Below are 24,389 nucleotides of genomic sequence, written 5' to 3' on the forward strand. Positions count from 1 at the left end.
TTTTTTTTAATTGTTTGAATCCACAAACATTATATTGGTTCACTCCATTTTGGCCTTACGTGTGAGTTGTTTGTACAGCGACAACTTTGTGAACACTATAGAATCTGTACTCATCGGCTTCTCACTATCTCATATTATAACTGTGAGGTACTGAAAATCAGTATAAGGTGCTTATGATAACTTACATCAGTATACAGCTAAGATGAATGCCGTATCTGGCAAAAACGACTCGGACATAAACTGAGTTGAAATACTTTGTTCAATTTGTACAGTCTTTAGAAAAAGATACGATTCATTTTTTATTCGCTTGTGAGCTAATGATATAATTGCGTATTTTGTTAGTATGTAATTGGTAAAGTTGGAGTGTTTTTAGTTTCGCGTGCTGCTGGTCTGCCTGTTTGAGGTATACATTTCTGAAGGCTAGGGGTGTACATTCAAATTTTGCACAACTTAATTATTAAATCGTCCTTTGCTTCGCCGATTGATTGAATGAGGTAAAATGAGCAACTACAATGTTTTGAGTGACTAAACTGTGGAAAGTATGAATGTCCGATGTACATATGAATGTCCGATGTACATATCCTAAACAAGTTTAACTACCGCATTCAAATCTGCGTGGATAAGTGAAGCTAAGGCAATCGATTATAGTTTCGCTGTGTATGTCCTATTATAAGTATGATAGTAAGTGACTCGTATCGTGATGGATTCATATCCATTATTTTTGTAATTGTGATACTGCCAACTTTAACAAAAACTAGCAATGTTAATCAGCTCATTCAGTGGTAGTGGATTACGAAGGTAATAAAAATTTGTTTGACTAGTGCGTAAATTTATTAAATTGTATTTTAGCAATAAGTAGGAGAAAATGTTAGTGTGAGGCTGTCCCAGCAGCTACCAAAAATTTTTCACTATTACTATATGTAACATATATGCAGGTACATACAACGAATTGGGCTTTATTCAAAAGACTTTCATGGAACAGGTTTAGCCTGTTTATTCTCAACATCATTTAATAAATATAATCTTAACCGCAAAAATGTCATTTGCTGATCTCTAGTTGTTAGCGTTCAAACTCTCTTGTACGGTAGTAAGGATTTACAGTTACTGATTTTTGATTTCCAATGAATATTTGAACTAATTTTTTGAATTACAACCAGCCATGTGCAGCACTATGTACACCAAGTACTTAAAGTAGTTTTTCCAACGTTTTATTATCAGAGAGGCCCTACCTTTTATCTTTTGTTTAATCCATATCTAAGTTATCTTAGCAAGTTTAACTAGGCAGAAATTTCTGCCTTGTTAATAATAGTACAGTATCATGGCATGGTACATGGCAACAGAAAAGTAACACACAAGATGAGGTGTATCACAAATGTAAAAAATGGGCTCAAACAAAATTCTTTGTGGGTTCTATATTTAACTTTAGTTAAATGTCAATGCTTCCATGAATATTTGTCAGTATAAGTGTTAAGTATGTTACTATGCTTTCATTCCAGTGTTGTGAACATCTAGTGCCAGAAGCATGAATTTCTGGTTGATGAATCGAACATGTGCATTTATGGCATTAGTTTCAGTCTATATTCATTCTCTCAAAGTTTAATTACTTATTTGCTACCCAACATTTAAAAAATGATATGGTTACACCTTATTCAGGGTATTTAACTGTTACACATTTGCACCATCAAGCAACTTTCAACTGTCATCAACTTCAACATTTACTAACAATGAGAATTTGGGTTGAAACTGAAATGCATTTTAGGTACAGTCTGTCCATATGTTCCAGTACCCTGCGGTTCTCGTAAATACTTTTTAAAAAGAGTAGGCTAAGAAATTTATTGCCCTATTTGCGGCCCAGTCTTGTTTCTTCACTGTTTTCAATAAAAAATTGGCTTGTAGGGAGGAGCATAATTTGACTGCTAAGCCACATTGGGTTAATTAGCCACATATCGCTAGCATTTTGTCAAATACAAACTTGCTATGTTGATGGCTTTTTCATTCATGGCGCAGCAAGCAAGTAATGTTTCTTTTACCGCTGTTCAAGCATTGAATATTTTGATGTTGATTGATCAAAATTGAATATAGTTTTGATATCTAAATGATGCAATCTATATGAATTTGACATTGGTAGTTTTCATGCTGAATTTATACCACATCTAATAAATACCAGTTAATTTGGTGAAATATGCAAGTCTTTGTTCACAGTAGCCAACAAGTTTATTGTAGTAATAATTGTGTTTTTATTTCTCTCAATTAAGATATTTTCATTGTTCACGAAACTATCCTTCAAGAATAGTTGTGTTGGTGTAAAAGAAAAATATTGGAATCATAACTGTCACCGATTCTACATTTTTATGGCAGCATTATATACTTAGCTATATTTATGCTACTACACGCTGAATAATTTTGTGAATAAATTAATCATGATTTTACAGTTTCACCATTTTATTTAATATACTGCTTTTCTGTAGAGTACAGATTTAACGATGTAATGCTAAAATAGGTGAATTATTAAAATTGAAAGGTCAGAATCTTTTTCAAAAGCTATTTTTTATACCATACCATTCAAACCTGGTTTGTTCAAGGAAAAAAGGAGGAGCGGTTTATTTTTAAAGTAAAATCAAATAGTGTTTATTAAATATGAAAACATTCATGTTGTAGAATTTTAAATTGCTACGAAACTCTTAATGGTTGATAATTTTGATCCTGTATCAGGCTGTGCAATTGCTACATTTGTCATCGTTTTTAGAACAATCGCGGAGTTCTAGTTTTAGGTGTTCTATTATACTGTGGTTTTTTAATCATCTTTCAGGATCATGATTTTGAGGATACAGGCTGTGGTACTTTTGACACACATACCGTACTTTTCGGACTATTAGCTGCTATTTTTTTCTGATGTTCCGAGTCGTGCGACTTATTAAAGAGTGCGGCTATTTTGTGGTTTTTTCTATCACCGCTAGGGCGCATTAACTGGAATCTCCAGTTAGTGCGCCTTCAGCGGTGAAAGAAAAACGAAACAATGCCTAACGGTACTGTTCCGTTAGGCACTGGGTTAAAAAGCGTCAGTTAATACGGAACAGTGCCTAACGGCACTGTTTCATTTTAACCAGCAAAGTTGTTGTTGTGTTAAAAAGCACCGTCCTGAGTTCTGCGGCCTATACAAAGGTGCGGTCTATGTATTGTTTTATTATGGTTTTTTTAATTTTTAAATTAAGCAGATGTGGCTTATATAGGGGTGCGGTTAATAGTCCGATAAGTATGGTAATTAACAATTTTGTGCATACAGTTAGCAGTAACTGTCATGTTATTCACTGTTTCCATATCTCTCATTATTTTAGGTCCAATCTACTACAACGGGTAATATTTATTTAGCATTTGAGGTCTGCCGAATGTGAAGAGAAGCAAGAGTTGGTTTTCATTTTCGGTCTTCGTAAGCCTTTGCAATTTTAATTGACAATATAAATTAGTCAATTTTTGAGACAGTGACTCATTTAACTCCAAGAGAGAGGTGCCAGTGACTCATTTATATTACTTTTCCCCATTATTCTTATCTGTTCGGCAAACTGTTAAGTGAGATTCAATCGAAATGGCTGCTGCAACACCTACCAATCTAGCTATGGAACAAAGGTTAAGCACTAATCACTCAAACAATAAGTCCGAGACTGGCACATCATGGAAGGACAAACTTGATCTACCAGAAAAGGATCGAAGAATCAAAACTGCAGTAAGCCAATTTTCATTATGGATTCATTTTACTTTATTAAAACAGAATCTAGATAATAATTTTAGCACTTAAGATGATCGCCTTTGCTTCAAACTAGCTATTAAAAATTGTATTGAACTATGTTCATGTAAAAGAAGTCTGTTAAGCACATCAATTATATCAGTACTTTTATCATATATTTCAGTACTTCAAAGTCTTGGCTTTCGAATGAGTCTATATTCAATACACAAAGAATAATAGAACTATGAAAAACAGGGTGTCAAAAGTATGTCCTGCAATAAAAAGACACATAGTTGTGGTTCCCACAATGTAATGTCATAATTAGCATTTAGCCTTGAGTCGTCGATCCCTTTTGCTGCCATTGAGGCTGCACTTTTCTGTGACAGTCGGTGCTCTTAAACCCAGAAAGCGCTAGTAATAAACTAGGATTCTAGATAATCAACAATGCCCGAGGATCCAATACAAACACATGTTCTGGGTTAATAGATTTCGGGTGATTGTTAGAGTTTGTTTTTTCATCCTTTCGTTCATAAGCCTTTAGAACCATAAGTTGTGGAAGTAGTTGCTGTTGTAGTAGTATTATTATCTGAAAAATTTGTATCACTTTCCATGTTGCTTTCTAAATGATTATGCTTCAATAAATATACTGTCGTCGTTAAAGGTAATGAAATCACATCGATTACATCGTGACCTGCAGTGGCGTGGCCCTAGGGCTATATGTAAATTGCACTCTGGCGAGATCACGCAATGCTTGAAATTAATTAGCCTCAGTCGTGCCCCTCAACATCACAATAAAAAGAGAGGGTTAGTGCATAATATCATCGGAAAAACATAGTGTGGTGCTTGGAATCTGAGCTATTTATCATAAAAATAATCTGTACATAGAGAGCTAATGACACTAATTCCATTGTCATCTTCATTGGTTCTCTGGAGTTGTCCTACCTTCGCTTGCCACTAGCGTTATTATCGTTGTTGATAAATAAGTGGTAAGAGCACACAACATCGAATATGAAAATTGTGACATAATTTGTGAGCCTATACTATTGAACATTTCTGTAGTAGAGCTCTGGGGAAATTCTATAAACACCAACCAATGTCTGTCTCACCATGTCAAACAATGGCTTATTTGAAAGCAAAGATATTGAAGAACCTGAATAAGCTGAAACGGTACTGATATAATTGATCTGCTTTAACATCGTGCATTGCAGCAGTCTTTCATTATTATCACCAATCTGAAGTTTGAATTAAAAAATAGTTTTTGTCTTTTAGCTCACTAAAATGGACAAGGATTTTTGCGCACAACTTCTAAGACCTTTATAATCTCGATCAGTCATTTATGGTCTATGAGTAACCTTGCGTGCATTTCCTTATAGCAATTATTGACCAATAAATTGGCAGTTTGTCAACTTATCCAACAATAGTGTAAAACTGGTAGCTGAATATCTCAATTATGCTGGTGAATAAGAGTTAGATTCTTGTCAAGCCAGATGCAGTACTGCCTCTGTTTGTGCATACCCTTAGATAATTATTAATAATATTTTTGGTTGTTCACTGTCAAATCAATATGCTACTTTCACTGCATTATCCTGCTCTGTGTGTTATTACATTACCGTTGTGTTGTTTGTAGAAGCAATTGTTATTACAAAGATGATCCTGATTAGTGGCATCATTTAGAAATTTCGATTAACATTTTTTGAACTCTGGCTCATCGGTTTAAACACATCCTCAAATGACTTGATGTAATCATGGATGTTTCTCAAGTTGTGGCCAACCTTGCATGAGTATGTTAAAGGTTGACTTGCAACAAAATTCACATTACAGTTTTTTGGTATCAAAAAATTTACCATGTCTTACTCCGCTGTGTTGTAGGTGCCAAATATGTGGAAATGTGATTACAAGCTCTTAACTCATTCGCACCCGACTAATTTCTAGGTTATTAGCCCCAGATACCGCTAATTTTTCAGGAAGTTGCCGTAATTCAAATTACTACTACAGGAGACAGACTTGAGATAATTTACTCATTCAAATTTCACAAGAACCAGCCAAGTCTCTTTTAAATTATAAATTATATTATATTAATATAGACAACTCATATCTCTTTTATGTGAATTCGTGCCTCAAAGAAATTTCAAATTTCCAGTTTCAGGAAATTTCCAATTTTGAAAAAATTGTCATTTGCTGAAACAAAGTTAGATTTGCACTATAAAGGTTCCAAAATATACAAAGTTTGACTGAAATTACTTATTTATTACACAATACATAGTTATGAGTATTATTGATACATATGCAGTTAGTCATGAACATGAAAATCATGAAACTCTAACTTTTCCTCACGAGTATCATCCTTCAAACAAAAGCATAGCAAATCTATATGCCATTATAACTCAAATAAAACGTCATGAAAATGTTTCAAATAATAAAAATATGTTCAACAACTCTGTTTTTGACTTTTCAGAATTCATAGACAGCTCTAAGAATCAATATGATCCTATCGAAACTGAAGGATAACGTTAGCCTGACTGCGGCTGGCAGCCTGAAGATTGCATTTTTATTTGAGCATAACGATTCAATTTGGCAAAATTAAAAGTCGATAAAAACTTTGAAACATTAAAAATAATGTTTTAATTTAATTTATGCAGTATTTCAATGTCTTACCACTTCTGAATCTGCATATTTACTTCTGGAGTTGAAAAAAAATTATTGCGAACGATAGAATTTCAAGTCGGCATGGTGATTTCCGGTTTTAGTAGATATTGAGATGGGTGTACTAATTTGGTTATAACTTTTGCCAGGGACATCATAGAGGCATAATTTAAAGTTTCTCTGATTGGCCAGAAATTTTTCTTTCTAACTAATCAGAAACTATTTTTGATAATTTGAAAATAACGATGCAACTAGTTGGTAGATTTCAGACGCGAGTTAACTCGCGTTGGGTGCTTAGCAGCGTTATAAATAGGCGAGTTAACTCGTGCTTGGGTGCGAATGAGTTGAAAGCTTGAAAACGAAAAGCCGCCGTAGATTGGAATCAGTTTATTTCTCTGACGTAGTCATTAGATTTGGATTGTCACGTGATGTTCTCACTTGAGTTGAAAGGCCAATTAAAGGCTCAATATAAAACTTCTCATAGCAGTAGTTTATAACAAACACTTTGGGTTTTACCGAAGACCTAGCCTGTCTTGACAAACTGTTGATTTTGCGGAGTCCCCTCCGTCGAGCGGGTGAGCAACACAACAGCTTGTCACAAGACGTACTGCACTTGATGCATCAGCTGCACTTATAGGGAGTTGTTCTCTTCCGTCTATGCGGCTTGGTTGCGATGTTATATCGGTCGCTCCATTGGTAATCATAACTAACTTCGCGCAAAAATGTATGTAGAAAAAAATAAGAATACAACGTTTAACCAGCGACCAGTCTCTGCGGTAAACTTTAGTAGAACTTGAGAACTTAAGCAACAACAGCCACTAAACATGTCCTTATTTGTGCGCGCAGTCAGTTTTATTTCTATTTTTGTATCAGTCAGTTTTATTTGTTCTTATGGATTTTATTTTCAATTTATTTTATTCTTAAGTTCTACTAAAGTTTACAACAGAAACTGGTCTTTAGTTAAACGTTGTGATCTTATTTTTTTCTACATAAATTTTTGCGCGAAGTCCGTTATGATTACCAATAGAGCGCCTGCCATAACATCGCAGCCAAGCCGCATAGACGGAAGAAAACAACTCCCTATAAGTGCAGCTGATGCATCAGGTGCACTACGTCTTGTGACAAGCTGTTGTGTTGCTCGACTGAGAGACAACTCCGCAAAAACAACAGTTTGTCAAGACAGGCTTCCGAAGACCCCGTATCAAATATAGATGCTCGTTACTTTACAATTTTGTTTCGTCTTGGTCTAATCGTCTAGTCGTCATCTGATCATGTGACCCATGCTTCCTCCCAAACAGCGCGAATAATTTCTGTAGCATTTTTCTATTATCACAAGGGACCAACAGGCTCATCATGTTTATCAGAGGATGATGTGCACTCCTCCGAGCTAAGGTTACAAAATTAAATCAGTTTTTACGGTAGGTTTTGAGATATCAATACTCAAAATGACAGCATTACAATGTTGATGAAATAGACCCGTAAGTACAATAGACAAGGTTTTATTGCATGCTTGAAGTATATTTGTGAAAATATTTCGACGAATGAGGTTGCATGAAAGTGTAAACAGCAGCCATATTGTACAACTACGTCCCATTTGAGCCGTTTTGGAAAGAGATACTAATCTACGGCAGTCTCGTGATGGCGGTGATTAACTATTCGTTTTTGAGCTTTTAAAAGCTTGTAGTCACATTTCCACATATTTTGCACATACAACGCAGCAAAGTGAGACATGGTGACTATTTTTATACCAAGTAACTGTAATGTGAATTTTGTTGCAAGTCAACTTAAAGTTTCAGTGCTTAAATGGTGTGAAATTTAATGAACTGCAGAAAAGACTGGTGTACAACATGGTGTTAACAGATTGTTTCCTCTGTAAATAGCTCATAAAAAGTTTTAGCAAGCTATTCGACTCTCTACCAACAGGCTAATTTGATTCTATTCCAAAAAAATCAGCAGACTTCTCTTGTTTTATAGGATGTAACAAATACAAAAGGCAATGAGTTTGAAGATTTCTGCTTGCGTCGAGAACTTCTAATGGGAATTTTTGAACAAGGCTGGGAAGTGCCCTCGCCCATACAAGAAGCTAGCATCCCTATTGCATTATCAGGTCGTGATATTTTAGCCCGTGCAAAAAATGGCACAGGCAAGACTGGAGCATATGCTATTCCAGTTTTGGAGGGAATTGACTCTGAACAAAACGCTGTGCAAGGTAAGTTAATCCGGCATGCTTAGTCTTGGTTACTTCATCCATCTAATCCTTAGGTTTTATAGCAAATGGAAGTTAGAAGGTTTTTGTTTTCCTAAATGAAGCCAGATGCTAACAATCCTCAACTTTCTTTTGTGTAAATTCCCTCTGTATGAAAATGGTTTGCATCCAAATTAGCTTATCACCATTCTCTGAAAATGTTGAAGATTAATTGGCATATATTTGTGTGAGATTTTATGTCATTTCAAAATGAAACTATTTTGGTGAAAGCTGACTCTCGATGACAAAGGACTCCTATGTAACATCTTATGGCTATAAAGCATTGATGCTTTGAATAACCGTCTGCATTTGAAAATGACTAAAAATCAAAACAAGAATAAATGTAAAAAAATATTACAGCTTTTTAATTAATTGCAATAAATTGTTTAAACTATCCACAAGTGTTTTTTTTTGCTGTAGGATTTTGAAAATGTAAAACATCTCACAAAATAATTATTTTTTGGGTGGGTATGCTTCTGGGGTTGGATATAGAGTTGAAAGCAGAGATCGCTAAACATATGGAAATGTTTACTTTTCCATAAACATAAATATTTCCATAATTTTATGGAAATGGATATGGAAATTTTATTTTAGAAAAATGGAAATGAATTATGGAAATGTTATGGAAATGGTAAAAATATGGAAATGTTATGGAAATGGAAATAATATGGAAATGAATTATGGAAATATCATGGAAATAGAAATAATATGGAAATAAATTATGGAAATGTTATGGAAATGGAAAAAACTATGGAAATGGAAATAAATTATGGAAATGGAAAAAAAATATGGAAATAAATTATGGAAATGTTATGGAAATGGAAAAAAATATGGAAATGGAAATACATTATGGAAAGGGTATGGAAATGGAAATAATATGGAAATTATGGAAATGGAAATAATATAGAAATGAATTATGGAAATTGTAACATACAAGTAATCCAAGATATAAACAGAGCTGAGTTATATTGTATAGACTAGGCTACATGAATAGATAATGGTAATACACAAACACCTAACATCAGTGGTATTACAGAAACTATTAAAGGGGTCTGGAAGAAACTAACTCAAATTGTCTCTTGCTCGGCTACATGTATAGACAATAGTAACACACAAACCCAGCTAACATCCGTGGTATTACAGAAACTTTTAAGGGAGTCTGAAAGAAACTATCTCAAATCGTCTCTGGCTTAGTTATAGGCAATGGTAGCATACAGCTTTGATGTTGCCTGGACCCTAAATAAAGTATATTAGCAAGCAAATATCATATTCATATTATGTATAAATTAATCACATGTTCGGGAATAGTTGAGGATTGCACACACACGCTCATTTGACACGCAAGCGCGCGCACATACGTACACACCAGGGATCGCTAAACATATTATGGAAATGCTTACTTTTCCATTTCCATAAACATAAATATTTCCATATTTTCATGGATATGGAAATTTTATTTTAGAAATATGGAAATGTTATGGAAATGAAAATAATATGGAAATGGAAAAAATATGGAAATGTTATGGAAATGGAAATAATATGGAAATGAATTATGAAAATGGAAATAAATTATGGAAATGGAAATAATATGGAAATGGAAAAAACTATGGAAATGGAAATAAATTATGGAAATGGAAATAATATGGAAATGTTATGGAAATTGTGACAAACACGTAATCCCTGGTTGAAAGCGAGTAAATTATTCTTGATTGGTGAGTTCCTACCAGCTACTAATTGCAAACTTTGTAAAACATTGCTATGCTTGTTGACCTTGCACTAACCAGCTGATGGTCCAGTCATAGTCTGTTCTAATGTTTGATTCGTGTTTTCAACAGGTTAGTAAGAGGTGTTCAAGGATTCAGTTGTTCAGTGCAGTATCTGTATTTTCAAGAATAATATTGGCTGTTGACAATTTTATTATGGCAGTAGTGACCAGTGAGATTAATATTTGTTGATTATTTTGCAGCGTTAATAATGGTGCCAACACGAGAGCTTGCCCTTCAAACCAGTCAGATTTGCAAACAGTTGAGCAAGCATCTGGACATACAGGTCATGGTCACAACAGGCGGGACTAACTTGCGTGATGACATTATGAGACTTTATGACCCTGGTGCGTTCAGTTTCTCAAAACAGTTTTTCTTGAAGGCTTACTTGCAACAAAATTTATGTTACAGTCATTTGATATCAAAATGTTCACCATGTCTTACTCTGCTGTATTGTAGGTTCAAAATATGCGGAAATGTGATTACAAGCTCTTAAAAGCTAAAAAACAAACAATTAAAAAAACCGGCCGTTCGTTGGAATCCCTGTATTTTGATAACGTGCTCAACTCAACATTGTTATTGTTTTGACATGTCATGTTATCACGTGAAATGGAAGGCCAATAAAAGGCTCAATATAAAACATCTCATAGCACTAGTTTAGGACAAACACTTCGGGTTCTACCGAAAAGCCTGTATGAAATATAGATGCTCGCTACTTAACAGTTTTTTTTTAGTTTGGTCTAATCATCTAGTAATAATTAGATCATGTGACCCATATTTCCATTAACTAGCACGAACAATTTTTGCAGCGTTTTTTGACCATCACAGATGGCCAACCGACTCGTCGTGGTTATCAGAGGATGATATGCACCCCTTCGGGCTAAGGTTAAAAATTAAACTGATTTTCAGGCTAGGTTTTGAGATATCAGTGCTCAAAGTGACAGCATTACAATGATAATGAAATAGACGCGTAAGAACAATAGACATGGTTTTATTGAATACGTGAAGTTGATTTGTAAAAATATTTTGACGATGGAGCCGTTTTGAGAAAGATTCCAACCTATGACGTTTTCGTGATGGCTGCGATTAACTGTTCGTTTTTTAGCTTTTTAGAGCTTGTAATCACATCTCCACATATTTTGAACCTATAACATAGCAGAACAAGACATGATGAACATTTTGATACCAAATAACTGTAATGTGAATTTTGTTACAAGTCAACCTTGTTGCAGTCAACCACGTCAACCCAAGTTCATCTCCGTGCCTGTATTTTGGTTTCAAGTTCACATTTTGCCCGTTTATCTTTTGTAGATGCGCACTGAATTTGTTTTATAAATAGCCTGTCATTTATCGGTATCAAATTTTTTTTCTAGTTTTTGTGTTTGCTAGTTAAGGATGTTTTAAAAGCTAAAATTGTTGCAATTCCAGCTAGTCGGTTTATTGCATTCGTCGTCATTAGTTTTCCGTTGGTTCAAATTAGATGGTTTGCTTTCTGGATCTTCCTAAAGTAATGACTAGTGAGTATTGCCATTATGTGACCTGTAGATGCATGAAATGGTTATAATAATCTGAGATGACATCCATGGCCGTGTTTTTTGTCTGCCAGGTTGTCATTCGGTCATATCTATCTACCACTGTTCTGTCACTCATCTCCCTCCACTCATTTACAACTGGCGGTAGATTTTATTGTTTTAACAAATTAAGGTATATTTCTGCCCTCATTGAGCAGTTATAAGATACAATATCTTTAACAGGAGCATTTAATGCAGGTTGGTATAACAAATCCGAGTGATGTGTATGAAAAATGCAGGTTTAATTCAAGTTCATCTCACAAAATCAGTTAGTTTTGTTTTATGACAATTATTCATAAGAATAACTTTGTAGTGCATTATACATCCCTATATCTGCATTATATATCAACATATACAACCACTTGCAGTTCATTTGATCATTGCGACTCCTGGGCGCATATTGGACTTGATGAACAAGCACCTTGTCCAGACTGACCACTGTCAAAAACTCGTCTTAGATGAGGTATCTTAAACTGGAAATCTACTGGGTGAACATGACAAGCTAATGTTTTATAAACGAATATTGATGGCTGCAATGTTATATAGCAGCAGTGTTTTTAGCTTTGTCAATATATCTGTTATTAAAGGCGGACAAGCTGCTTTCTCAAGATTTCAAAGGGATGTTGGACAATATTATAGGGCATCTACCCAGAAGTCGACAAATAATGCTTTTTTCTGCTACCTTCCCATTGACAGTGGAATCATTCATGGTGAGCTGTCTCTAAGGATCCGGTCAAATTGTACAATTTTGAACTACAAATTGATCTGATCCATTAAGCTAATTTAACATTGCTGTTTCTTAGAGAAAACACTTGAAAGATCCATATGAGATCAACTTGATGGATGAACTAACGCTCAAAGGTGTCACACAATACTATGCCTTCGTACAAGAAAAACAGAAAGTGCATTGTTTGAATACCCTGTTCTCCAAAGTGAGTAATTGTTTCACATATTCAATCTATACAATATTAGAAAAAGCCATTTTTCAATTTCCATTCTCTCATCCTTCATTTAAAAGCTATCCTAAATATTCTGATGTTCTTTATCTTTTTTGCAGCTTCAAATAAATCAGTCCATAATATTTTGCAACTCCACTTCTCGTGTTGAGCTGTTAGCCAAAAAGATCACTGAGCTGGGCTACTCGTGCTTCTATATCCATGCTCGCATGAATCAGCAGCATCGCAACAGGGTGTTTCATGACTTTCGCCAGGGTCTATGCAGAAACCTTGTCTGCTCAGGTATACGCTAACACTTTGTTTATAAAACATGTCGATCATAAATAACTTTCACGTCATCGTTACTGCAAGTACCACTTCACTTCTGTGTACAGCAGAACCTCTACTTACAAAAGTAATTCGTTCTGGAAGTCGTTTTTAAGGGAAAAATTAGTGAAATTCGCAATTAGGGACTGATTCTACCATATAAATGCTATAATCTGTTCCAAGTCCTTAGAAAACTCAGACATAACCTTTGTTCAAATTATAACTACATTTAATGATTAAACCTGTAACGAACACAAATGAATAGCTCATATGGAAAAAGAAAACAAAAATATCGAATAAAAAATATGAACAGTTTGTTTGTTTGGCTTTGGCTATCTAGATGAGGCTAAATTAATACCGCTGGGAATTATTGTAGGTCAGTAGTACGCAAGTAAAATAATTTATATACATCGGTATTAACTGAAAACTGTCATGTTACAGAAAATGCAGATCTTGCATTGCTAAAATCAAAAGTTTTACTATATTGTATGTGATATATCGCAACTTCAAATAAACAGCAAACAAAAACACTTGTCATTAACTGATTTTCACTTGTAAATAACCGTAAATGGGACAGGTTGTCTGTTGCACCCAAGGGAAGCAAACCAGCCAAAATACAAAACAAATGTAGTAAAATGATTTATATACATCGGTATTAGCTGAACAACTGCCATGTTACAGAAAATGCAGGTCTTGCATTGCTAAAATCAAAAGTTTTACTATGTTGTATGTGATATATCGCAACTTCAAATATACAGCAAACAAAAAACACTTGTCATTAACTGATTTTCACTTGTAAATAACCCTAAATGAGACAGGTTGTCTGTTGCACCCAAGGGAAGCAAACCAGCCAAGATGCAAAACAAATGAACGTGTCAAAATATATAAGGCCTTTTTTATCTAGAAAAAAATCTTTCGTAGCACAAAGCAAAATTTCTACCAAAGCTCATTTTGTAACTTTTGTAGGTAGAGGTTTCGCTGCATTTGCAATTACTAGCCAGCCTACGTTTTGGGTAAAATTCATTTCAATGACAGATCGTTTGATATTTTAACAGTTAATGCAAGGCATTAGAGCATTTTTAAGCTATGTTATATAGATGTGTTTTTTTTATGCTGGTCTTTTACCATTTATATTCAAAATATGTTTTTTGTCAATTTTTGTTCTGTTTTTAAGTTGCAACGTCACAAAAATTCTAGACTGAAAGGCTCTGTCGCCAGCCTCTTTTAACGTGCCAGTGTTTTCTGTCTTTTATTCGCCGTAGTTAATAGCAAATGCTCATGACTAGCTGAAATAAGGTACAATGAGCCCTATGCATATGGGCTGGTTTTAATGGTTGCGGTTTTCAAAATAGTCCTCAAATTTTGTGAGGTAGTTGTAATCACCTAACCGGCTATATGTCCACTCCACACTAGCTCGAATTGACAACGAAACCTAAAAACAAACAACATTAGTTGCGTTGGATGGTTACATATCACTAAAAAAAGTTCTGAATATTCTATATGAATCGCCCAATCATTCAATGCGAAAGTTAACTGAACCAGGCGAGCCTAAATATTACTACTTTTTCATGAACAATTGACCAGCAGCGTAGATCCAGCATCATGCAATAAGGAGGCGGCAAAACCTGTACAATTACCCAACCGTATTGATCCTCTCATTAAAACCTAACATTATTTGATCAACACAAACCCTTAACGACCCATAGTTTTGGCTCAAACTAGTTTCCATATTAGGTTTCATAGAAGTTTCATGTTTGTGTTAGCCATGTGATAGTATTATTCTCATTGGCGCATGTTGGTATTGGATAGGTTTGTTAATACGAAGTTATAATCACCTTACTAGTTGCAGCCTTATTCTGATTGACATATCTATTTGCTTGGTAGATTTGTTTACTCGAGGAATCGACATTCAAGCTGTCAATGTCGTTATCAACTTCGACTTTCCTCGGCATGCCGAAACTTACCTACATCGCATTGGGCGATCAGGACGCTATGGCCATCTTGGCATAGCCATCAATCTTATGACCTATGAGGACAGGTAATTTGTAGGTGTGGTCTTTACTATTTTAAATCAAATAACGCCAGTTTTGAAGAGGACAACAAAATTGAACGAGCCCAAGGTAACTATGGTAACAGTTTTAAAAATGCTAGGTGAATGACCGTTGCACGGGTAAGAAAAAGGTTTTTGCATGAATTTATTTTTAATATATTCAACATTTACCATTCTAGCTTTGAAATTGTTTGTTTATTTCTGTGTGTCCGGCCTGTACATAATTCAAGTATTTGAAATCTCGATGCATAGCTAAAACAGATTGTTAAAAACAATTCTTATGCTACACATTCGTTCATGATTTAAAACAGCTTATAAACAGATGCAGGTAATATAGTTGTAAGGTAGTTGTCATTGGCTAAGTTTCTTTACCCAATGATTTTGAGTAACTTGAGCTAGTCTAAATCTTTACTATAATAAGAGCCAGGTATGCCCTTTCGTCTGGCTGTTAAGAAAAAAAAATTGTCCCTCACAGGAATTGAACCCATACATTCGAATGCTCGTATGTTATGCCAAACGCGCGCACTACTGCTTAACCATGCAGTCACTTTACCACGGTTTGTAATAATTATGCTCATAATTGTTACACATCGTGATCTCTCACAGCGCATCAGACTGCAATCGTTGCTTTTTGGGAAGTCTGGGTTTGTATTTTTCTCGTAGTAGTTCAAGCGAACTTCTAGTAGTGCAAGCATGCGTATTTTAACCAATCACTATAATCGACATACAAATAACGACAGCTAGACACCTAGATTTACATATATAGTGCATCCCTTGTTGCGATGGCCCTGTTGTATGGTTTTTCGCCTTATGTCACACGCAATAGTTGTTCGTCCCCGTCATACGACATCAACAAACAATTCAAAGTTCGTGTTATGTATCTGCGCTGAAAGTAAGAACTTCCTACGGTGCACATATTAGAATGTAATGTTACTTTTTTTGCCGATCATAACCACTAAATACAGTCAAACATGGATAACTCAAACTTCATGAGACCGAGCGAAAGGGTTCGAGTTATCAGAGCGTTCAAGTTATCAGAGCACTGTCATAAGTCCATTTATTTATTTTTTAGTAGATACATATACAAACTATAATATAAATCAAAATCATAAATGGCTTGCTTCAAATTAAATGCTTCTAATGTAAAGTTTAAAAAAATTTTTATCAAAAAGTATAGAGATTTTTCTATCACTTGAGATTGTTTTGTTGTTTGAGGTGGTGTTATTGCCAGGACGTTTCTTAGATTAAATTTGGCAAAACTTGATCGCTGTTGAAATGCTCAGAAGAAGACATCTTTTTCTTTTGAGTGTTTTAACCAAGATCAATTTTGCGGATTTTTCTTGAAGTTTACGCGGAGGTTACCTCACTTTTCCTTGCTTCCGATGGGCCGTCGCTAAGCAGATGTTTGGTAAAAATTAAATTTCACCAAACCTTTAGAAAAGTCGTTGACTAAAAATATTTTTGCCGATGATGGTAATAACGACGTCTATGAACTACGAAAAGTTGAAGTTTACCTCTATGGCTTGGAATAAAGTGATTTTCTAAAGCGATAACAACCGTTTCGGTAGCCACTGGGCAAAAAACTGTTCGAGTTAACAAAGTTGAGGTCGAGTTATCTAAAGTAATTTATCATTACGTGGGAACGGACAAAAAAATCCGTTCGAGTTAACCATGTGTTCCAGCTATCCGAGGGCAAGTTATCCATGTTTGACTGTACAACAAAGTTACTGTTGGTAACTACCGTTAGTTACTAAAGTTAAAATACTATTTTGTTACTAACTTTTATTATTTACCGTACAAATATAAAATTTTTGATGTTTTTTACCTTGGAGGGTTTGCCTTAGATAATTACTATGAGTTTCTATCTCTCTCTATTCGACATGCCCACCTTAGGATGCCAACTCCGAAATTAATTGTTGGAACGAATGTGATATGACGGGGTCCTCTGTGTAAATATTAGTTGTATGTTGTAATGGTGACACATGGCTTTCACAAGTCCCTCACTCTGTAATGTTCATACTTCTTCAACATATCAACTTACAGCAATCAAACCTGCTCATGATCGTTTTGACATAGTTTCTCATCATGTCCCATGAAATGCTAGTAAACATTTGGCTCTACATCTCAAGTAATTTTTGACATACAGTGGAACCTCGGTTTTTGAACACGATACGTTCCAGGTTCGAAAACTAAGTTATTCGAAATCAGAAACAAGTTTTCCCATTAGAATTAATGTATGTAAATTTTAATCCGTTCCAAGTCGATTTTAAAACTTCGCTGTAGTATTTTACATCATAGACTACTGTATACTGCATACTATAAATAAAAACGGGTAGATAGAGATTGTGTTTAATTTTAATAAAAGGTTTTGTATCTATGATGATGAAACAAGTTAACTTTTCATATGCTTTGCTCTTAGAACATTGAAAACATTAAAGGTTACGATACAATACCAAAAATTGCTAATGAAACAGCAAAAAAATGCAACACATCAGTTACATCAAAAGTTGTGTGAAAAAGAAAATAGAAAGACCAATGGCACATTTACTTCACATCTTTGAAGAAGAATCCTCCTCCAAAACTATTTATGGTAACTCGACAGCTCGACTTGATGAGTATTGTCCCTGAAAACTATCTTGTATAGAGGTGACGTTCTCCCAGATGGCTCCTTTTTTAAAGAATTAATGACGCGAAATTTCTCCCTTTGTTTGAGAACCTTCCGAAAGTGGCTCATAACAACGTCGTTAAACGAAGAAACATGCTGTTTCCGTTGCTGTTCCTAACGTTTATTTCCAATGTGCCTGCTCCAGTTTGGTCGAGAACCGAGTTTATGGTCGAGATCTGAGATGAACAAATATTTTGGTCAAGAACCGAAGCGTTCCAGAACCAATGTTCCACTGTACAATGTTTAAAGTTTCTTACATAGCTTCATAGTTTTGTAAGTAAAAGTTGGAAGCTAGCAAAAAGTTACTCGTATGTCATGCCACTTGTAACCCGAACCCAGGCATTGTTGAGTCTACATTTCCAGTCACATGTCTCTAAGGTGGAGTAGCAATAGTGACTTTTGTTATTGAATTTTACTCTATGAATTTGGTTTCTTTGTACGTATAATTTTGTTCTCAACTTTCAATGCTTTCTCGAGTTTTATATAATGTAATTTTTTATAGTCATACGATTACTTGCAGTATTTGTTGAAGGTTGACTTGAAACAAAATTTTCATTACAGTTATTTGGTATTAAAAGGCTCACTGTGTGTCACTCTGCTGTGTTGTAGGTTCAAAATATGTGGAAATGTGATTACAAGCTCTTAAAAGCTCCAAAAAAGAACAGTTAATCGCAGCTATCACGAAAACAGATGTAGGTTGGAATCCTTCTCAAAACGGCACAAATGTGGCATAGTTGAACACAGTGTGCTTCTGTTTACACTTTCATGCAACCTCATTCGTCGAAATATTGTCACAAATAAACTTCACGCCTTCAATAAAACCATATCTATTGTTCTTACGCGTCTGTTTCATAATCATTGTAATGTCGTCACTTTGAGCACTGATATCTCAAAGCCTAGTCTGAAAATTAATTTAGTTTTTTAATCTTAGCTCGAAGGGGGGGGGGGGGGGAGAATTATCCGTTGATAAACATGAGGAGCCTGTTGATCACCTGTGATGGTCAAAAATTGCTGTAGAAATGGTTTGCGCCATTTGGCAGAAAATATGGGTCACATGGTCAGATTATGACTAGATGATTAGACCAAGCTGAAACAAGACTGTTAAAGTAGCAAGCATCTATATTTGATAAGGGCGTTCCAGTAGAACCCTAAGTGTTCGTCATAAACTAGTGCTACGATATGTTATATATTGAGCCTTTTATTGGCCTTTCATTTCATGTGATAACATCACGTGTCAAAACAATAACCACGTCGAGTTGAAAACGTCATCAAAATGTGGGATTCCAACCTACGGCCGTTTTTGGGATGGCTGTGATTAACTGTTCGTTTTTGATGTTTTTAAGAGCTTGTAATCACATTTCTACATTATTTGAACCTACAACACAGCAGTGTAAGACATTGTGAACCTTTGATACCAAATAACCGTTATGTAATTTTTGTTTTAGGTTGACTTGCAACAAAATTCACATTAGTTATTTGGTATCAAAAGATTCACCATGTCTTACTCTGCTGCGTTGTAGGTGCAAAATATGTGGAAATGTGATTACAAGCTCTTAAAAACTCATACGGTTTATTGTCGCCATCACAAAACCGTTGTAGATTGGAATCAGTTTATTTATCTGACGTAGTCAATCCATTTGGTTATGGTTTTGACACGTGCTGTTATCACGTAAATTGAAAGGCCAATAAAAGGCTCGATATAAAACTTCTCATAGCCCTAGTTTATGACAAACACTTCGGGTTTTATCGAAGAGCCCTTACCAAATATAGATGCTCGTTAGTTTACAGTTTTGTTTCGGCTTGGTCTAATCGTCTAGCCGTAATCTGATCATGTAACCCATACTTCCTCCCAAACAGCGCGAATAATTTTTGTAGCATTTTTCTACTATCACAGATGACCAACAGGCTCGTAAGAAGTTTATTTGTGAAAATATTCCGACGAATGAGGTTGCATGAAAGTGTAAACAGAAGCCATCTTGTTCAATTACGTCCCATTTGAGCCATTTTGGAAAGAGATTCTAATCTACGACAGTTTTGTGATGGCGGCGATTAACTGTTTGTTTTTGAGCTTATAAGAGCTTGTAATTACATTTCCATATATTTTACACCTATATGGGTCGCAGTCACATAAACCATGGTTAAGTCGCAAATCACGAAGTTGAGTTATTCGACTTTAAAGTTGCACTAACTGAATTTATAATTTTGGTAAGGATTTTTGTAACACGTGCTTCTGGACCAATCAAAGAGTAATCTTTCTGAATCTGAAGTCAGTTTAGATAATAAATGTCTTAAAACCTCGGGAAAAACCCTTAAAACCGTTGCTATGCTAAACAGGAAGTACTAAAAAATGGCCTCCGAAAAACGTAATCGTTTCTTTTTTGCCAATTTGAAGGATACTTCTGACAATTTGGACACTTATAATGAGTACTTGGGTATTCCAACTGATGCCAAAAGCAGTGTAAGTAAAGGGAATGACCATGATATATTCCTAACCATTCTTATAAGATTTTTACAATATTTAGTTATAAGAATAATTATTCGATTTTATAAGATTTGATTATAAGAAAAATTACTCGAATTTGCAAGCTCAAAGTATAGAGTGACCGATGATGTGCAATATGTTACTGTTATTATTTTTTTTAAACATTTTGTTGATCATACTACGGTTGTGCTCAATATCGCGGCACTGCCAAGCCGTTTTTAATAACTGCAAAATTAGGTAATACATTTTCTTATTGATATACAGCCATTTCTATGACAACCAGCCAAAATCTGTTTAGATTTTTAAATTCAGCATAATGTTTTTGATATAAAGACAGAAATCTAGATAAATATCACAACCTCTTAATATTGGTTGCTATGGCGTTTTGAAATGTAAACAAAACTTTGCGTCGGTTTTCGTTTCTCAGACTTTAACAAAAGTTTTCTCGGAACTAAGTTTTCGCACTGATAGTAAACATGCATTCAGTTTATTGACCATAAAATCTGCTGTAATTAAGCTAGAGTCAAAATTTTTTTGCAAAATAACTGAGAATTTTCTCCTTCTGTTAATGCAGATAACTCTAAATCTTATAATCTCGACTTAACCATGGTTTCTGTGATCATGACACATATGTGCAACACATCAGAGTGAGACATGGTGAATTTTTTGATACCAAATAACTGTAATGTGAATTTTGTTGCAAGTCAACCTTTAAGGTTTTAGGTTTTCTTGTGGGTTTGAAAAAAGTCAACGCAACATAAATTGTTGCGTTAAAATAAAAATTTATATTATATCTGTTAGATTCTCTACTTGAAATACAGAGCAGGCTAAGAAATAATTCTGCTGTGCGTTACAGTATTTGCAAACGTTGATATGACTCATTGCCAGTCTTGTTTCATCTAGAGCATTGCCTCCACAATATCTCAGGTTGTAAGATATTGCTAACATATCTTAACGACTTATTCGCCGCGTGCCAGAATGTTTGCTGGCAACTCTGGTCTTTTGATACAATTAATCGAGTCCAAAAGTTTCGTATTAGAAGTAAGTGATAGCCTTTTCGACAGTATGTACTTGCAAAAAGCTTGTACAGTCAAACTAAATGTTCTTATAATAGCACATTTTATTTATTTTCATTTGTTCGTTCACTGCTCAAAAAATACATGGTAAATACTTCAGGCAGTTACATAACGCATTGAAACCATTTCATTATATGAAACTGAGTGAAAAGCTAACTGAATTATGTATGAAGAAACTAGATAAACGAAAAGTACAGTGGTAGTCAATGAAAAAGGTTTTGGTTTTCATTTCAAAATTACATAAAAAATAGGTTAGTTTAAGTGTGTCGTAAAACCGCCAATTTACCGCCACTCAGTGAGAAAGGTTGAAAAATAAAGCGCCACTCTCTAATTGAATGCCACCACCACTTTGGCATTATTTTATCTTTACGAGCCCATAATATCAATTGATCAGTAAAAAAGTGTTCACAAAATTATTAATAATGAATCATTTACATCAATAACATTATTTTTTTTGGTGTTTTATTCTAAAGCTTCTCGTTTTACTTTCATTAAAACGTTGAAACTTACACCATAGAACCTATTAATAACTGCCTCAGGCTATTACAAGTTCTTTATTTAACGCGGTGTCGATACTTCGAAGTACATGTATATAAAAAACGGTTTACATTTACAAAGGTTTCGTTTAGCGAACAAAACTTTTATGCGTTGCATTTGTGCTAAATATCGCTAGTTCAGCAGTGCAAAAGAAGAGTTGAGGTCACGAGACATTGTGAAAGGTACTGAACAACTAGAAGAAGTTTGTTCCATCGAAAGCAACAATCAGAACGCGGCTATCCGAGCAAAAGATCCAAAAACCTATAAATTTGCAGATTTAGAGCATATTATTTTATAACATCCTTGCGATTAGCTTAACATAACTCCTCTTCTGTTGCATATAAAAAGCTAGTTGTGGCTGCAAACTGGCAAACATTAATTAGTGCAATGATATTTCATTCATCATTGTTAAGTAAAGATATAAAATCAAAACATGCCTTCAAGTTTAGATTATAATTAAAAGTTAACAGCTCTAACAAAAATCAAGGAAAAGGCTATAGTATCATCGCAGATTAATTGCAAGCAATAGATCACAACTAGTAGAAATATTGCTCGGCTTCCCAGTGCAAATTTTATTTAGAGATCTTTGACAAGTTAGAGCTAAGTTGGCAGATTTATTGTATCCAAAAAGTTTAATGTCGCTCCACCGAAAAAAGAGGGCAAAATATAGATGGTATTCGCTTCGCCATAAAATAGGCTAAATTTATCTTCCAAAGATTCTGACAAGCCATTTGAAAAATGCACTACCCACCTCTATTTGAACGCCACCTCCAATTGACCGTCACTAAAGAGTAAGGGTTGAAAAATAAAGCGCCATGCCGTCCAATTATAGGTTTTACGGTAGTTAGTATTGGCAATATCGGTGCACAATGCGTAGTGTTATGTTAGAGTTAGCCTAACATTGACTACATTATTTTTAAATAAACATAGTTTATCTCTATAGTTTTGTCTTTATTTTTAATAGATTTTACATCTTATTTCCATTTACCCTGTCCGGTCTCCACTTTCACTCGTTTTAGCTTTCCTTACGTTTCACTTTAATTGCACCAATAAATAATTCTAGAAATTGCTATTTGTTTAGACTTTTACATAGGTAGGTATATATAAAGATTTGTTTACCCGCTCCTTATATGTTTACAGTTTATTTCATTTGTCAATTTCTCTTTGACAATTGTATCTTGCTAACTCACCTTGTCACCACTTTACAGATTTACCTTGCATCAGATCGAGCAGCAGCTTGGCACTGAAATAAAGCCTATACCAAAGGTTATAGACAAGGCATTGTACGTGGCTGAGCATCATTCAGAAGCACCTGATGATAGTGAAGGTCAGCCAAGTGCCGGCGATTCTTCCCCTCGCTAAACTAGCCAATTTTTTGGCACTCTGATTTGTATATAAATGGCTCTTCCATGTTGACAATGTTACAATGATTATAGGACTGGTGCATCCTAGCAATCGGCATTTATAAGCAGCGAAACTTAACAACGATGCCTATTGGTTTTTTTGAGAGCATGATGAGCATTGACAAAAGTTCACGAGGAATTCTGCAAGATTTGTGTTTCTACTGCTCTCATTTGTTGATGGTTGATCTCATTAATTTGTATTCTTTGTGGAGTTACATCAAAGATGAGGAGTTATTTTGGTTAATTACTTTTGCACAGTTTAGTTGTTTGTTCTGGGTGTATTCAGGGCAAGCACAGAACTAGTTGTCTTTACTAGTTATCATTATTTTCAAGTTATTGTTTTTTTGTAATGATATGGCAGACATCAGTGCACAAGTGTTTCTTTTCAACTTGCTGCTGTTTCATGTCTCATGCAGACTTCAGTAGTGCAAAGATGTTGAATTTATTAAGACTGCCACATTCCGTCCGACAACGGGATTATTTTGCGTGCTGGTTGGCCTAATTAAGCAGCATGCAGGATGCGAGCAGTAAGACTTTTGCTCCTATTTTCGGCTTCAGTTTTCTTGCTAATTCTGAACAGTTTAGAAACATTAAACCATGGTTTAATGTTTACTTAAATATTAAGCCATAGTTTAATGTTTAGGTAATGTATGCTGGTTAACTGAATTTTCGCAATTGAAAAAATTTCAAAATCTCAGTGTTTTTTATGTGGCTTTGATGTGTTACTGTTGCAGGTACTGGATTTCTGACGTTGATGGCATATCAAACACTGTATTATAAACATCGCAAAATTTTGAGCACAGGTTACGTAAAGGCAGTGATATGTTTTTGTTGTATGATTGAATAAATATATCTGTGCTCAATTAATTCCATGTCTTTACTGAATTATATTTTATAGTGAAAGCACCTATGGCCCAAAGAAAAAAATCACATGTTTGCAATCACTGCATTAAATATCGTTACCGAGTTCA

The 24,389-nt window shown here is 34.8% G+C and overlaps 1 protein-coding gene across 3 annotated transcripts; it reads left to right on the forward strand.

The window, feature by feature from the left end:
- Window positions 1-55: 55 nt before the first annotated feature.
- Window positions 56-24,279, forward strand: LOC137396297 (ATP-dependent RNA helicase cgh-1-like). Of its 3 annotated transcripts, none has more exons than XM_068082506.1 (10): window positions 56-167; window positions 3,336-3,721; window positions 8,339-8,573; window positions 10,576-10,719; window positions 12,312-12,406; window positions 12,531-12,653; window positions 12,747-12,875; window positions 13,001-13,181; window positions 15,090-15,243; window positions 23,224-24,279. In XM_068082506.1, the coding sequence occupies exons 2-10, from the start codon at window positions 3,584-3,586 to the stop codon at window positions 23,375-23,377; spliced, it is 1,353 nt and encodes a 450-aa protein (XP_067938607.1). In that variant the 5' UTR covers window positions 56-167; window positions 3,336-3,583; the 3' UTR covers window positions 23,378-24,279. The 3 variants fall into 3 exon arrangements, with proteins under 3 accessions (XP_067938607.1, XP_067938615.1, XP_067938625.1); XM_068082514.1 differs by having other exon boundaries at window positions 62-147; XM_068082524.1 differs by having other exon boundaries at window positions 99-167; window positions 3,569-3,721.
- Window positions 24,280-24,389: the final 110 nt, after the last annotated feature.

The sequence above is a fragment of the Watersipora subatra genome, chromosome 1 (genome assembly GCF_963576615.1).
Source record: "Watersipora subatra chromosome 1, tzWatSuba1.1, whole genome shotgun sequence".
NCBI classification, from domain to species: domain Eukaryota; kingdom Metazoa; phylum Bryozoa; class Gymnolaemata; order Cheilostomatida; family Watersiporidae; genus Watersipora; species Watersipora subatra.

Excerpts from the sequence above, each read along its gene's own strand:
- LOC137396297 (XM_068082506.1), top strand. The coding sequence starts at position 3,584 with ATGGCTGCTGCAACACCTACCAATCTAGCTATGGAACAAAGGTTAAGC. Across the intron at positions 12,407-12,530 it reads AAAAACTCGTCTTAGATGAG|GCGGACAAGCTGCTTTCTCA; the intron begins GTATCTTAAACT and ends CTGTTATTAAAG. Across the intron at positions 12,876-13,000 it reads TGAATACCCTGTTCTCCAAA|CTTCAAATAAATCAGTCCAT; the intron begins GTGAGTAATTGT and ends TCTTTTTTGCAG.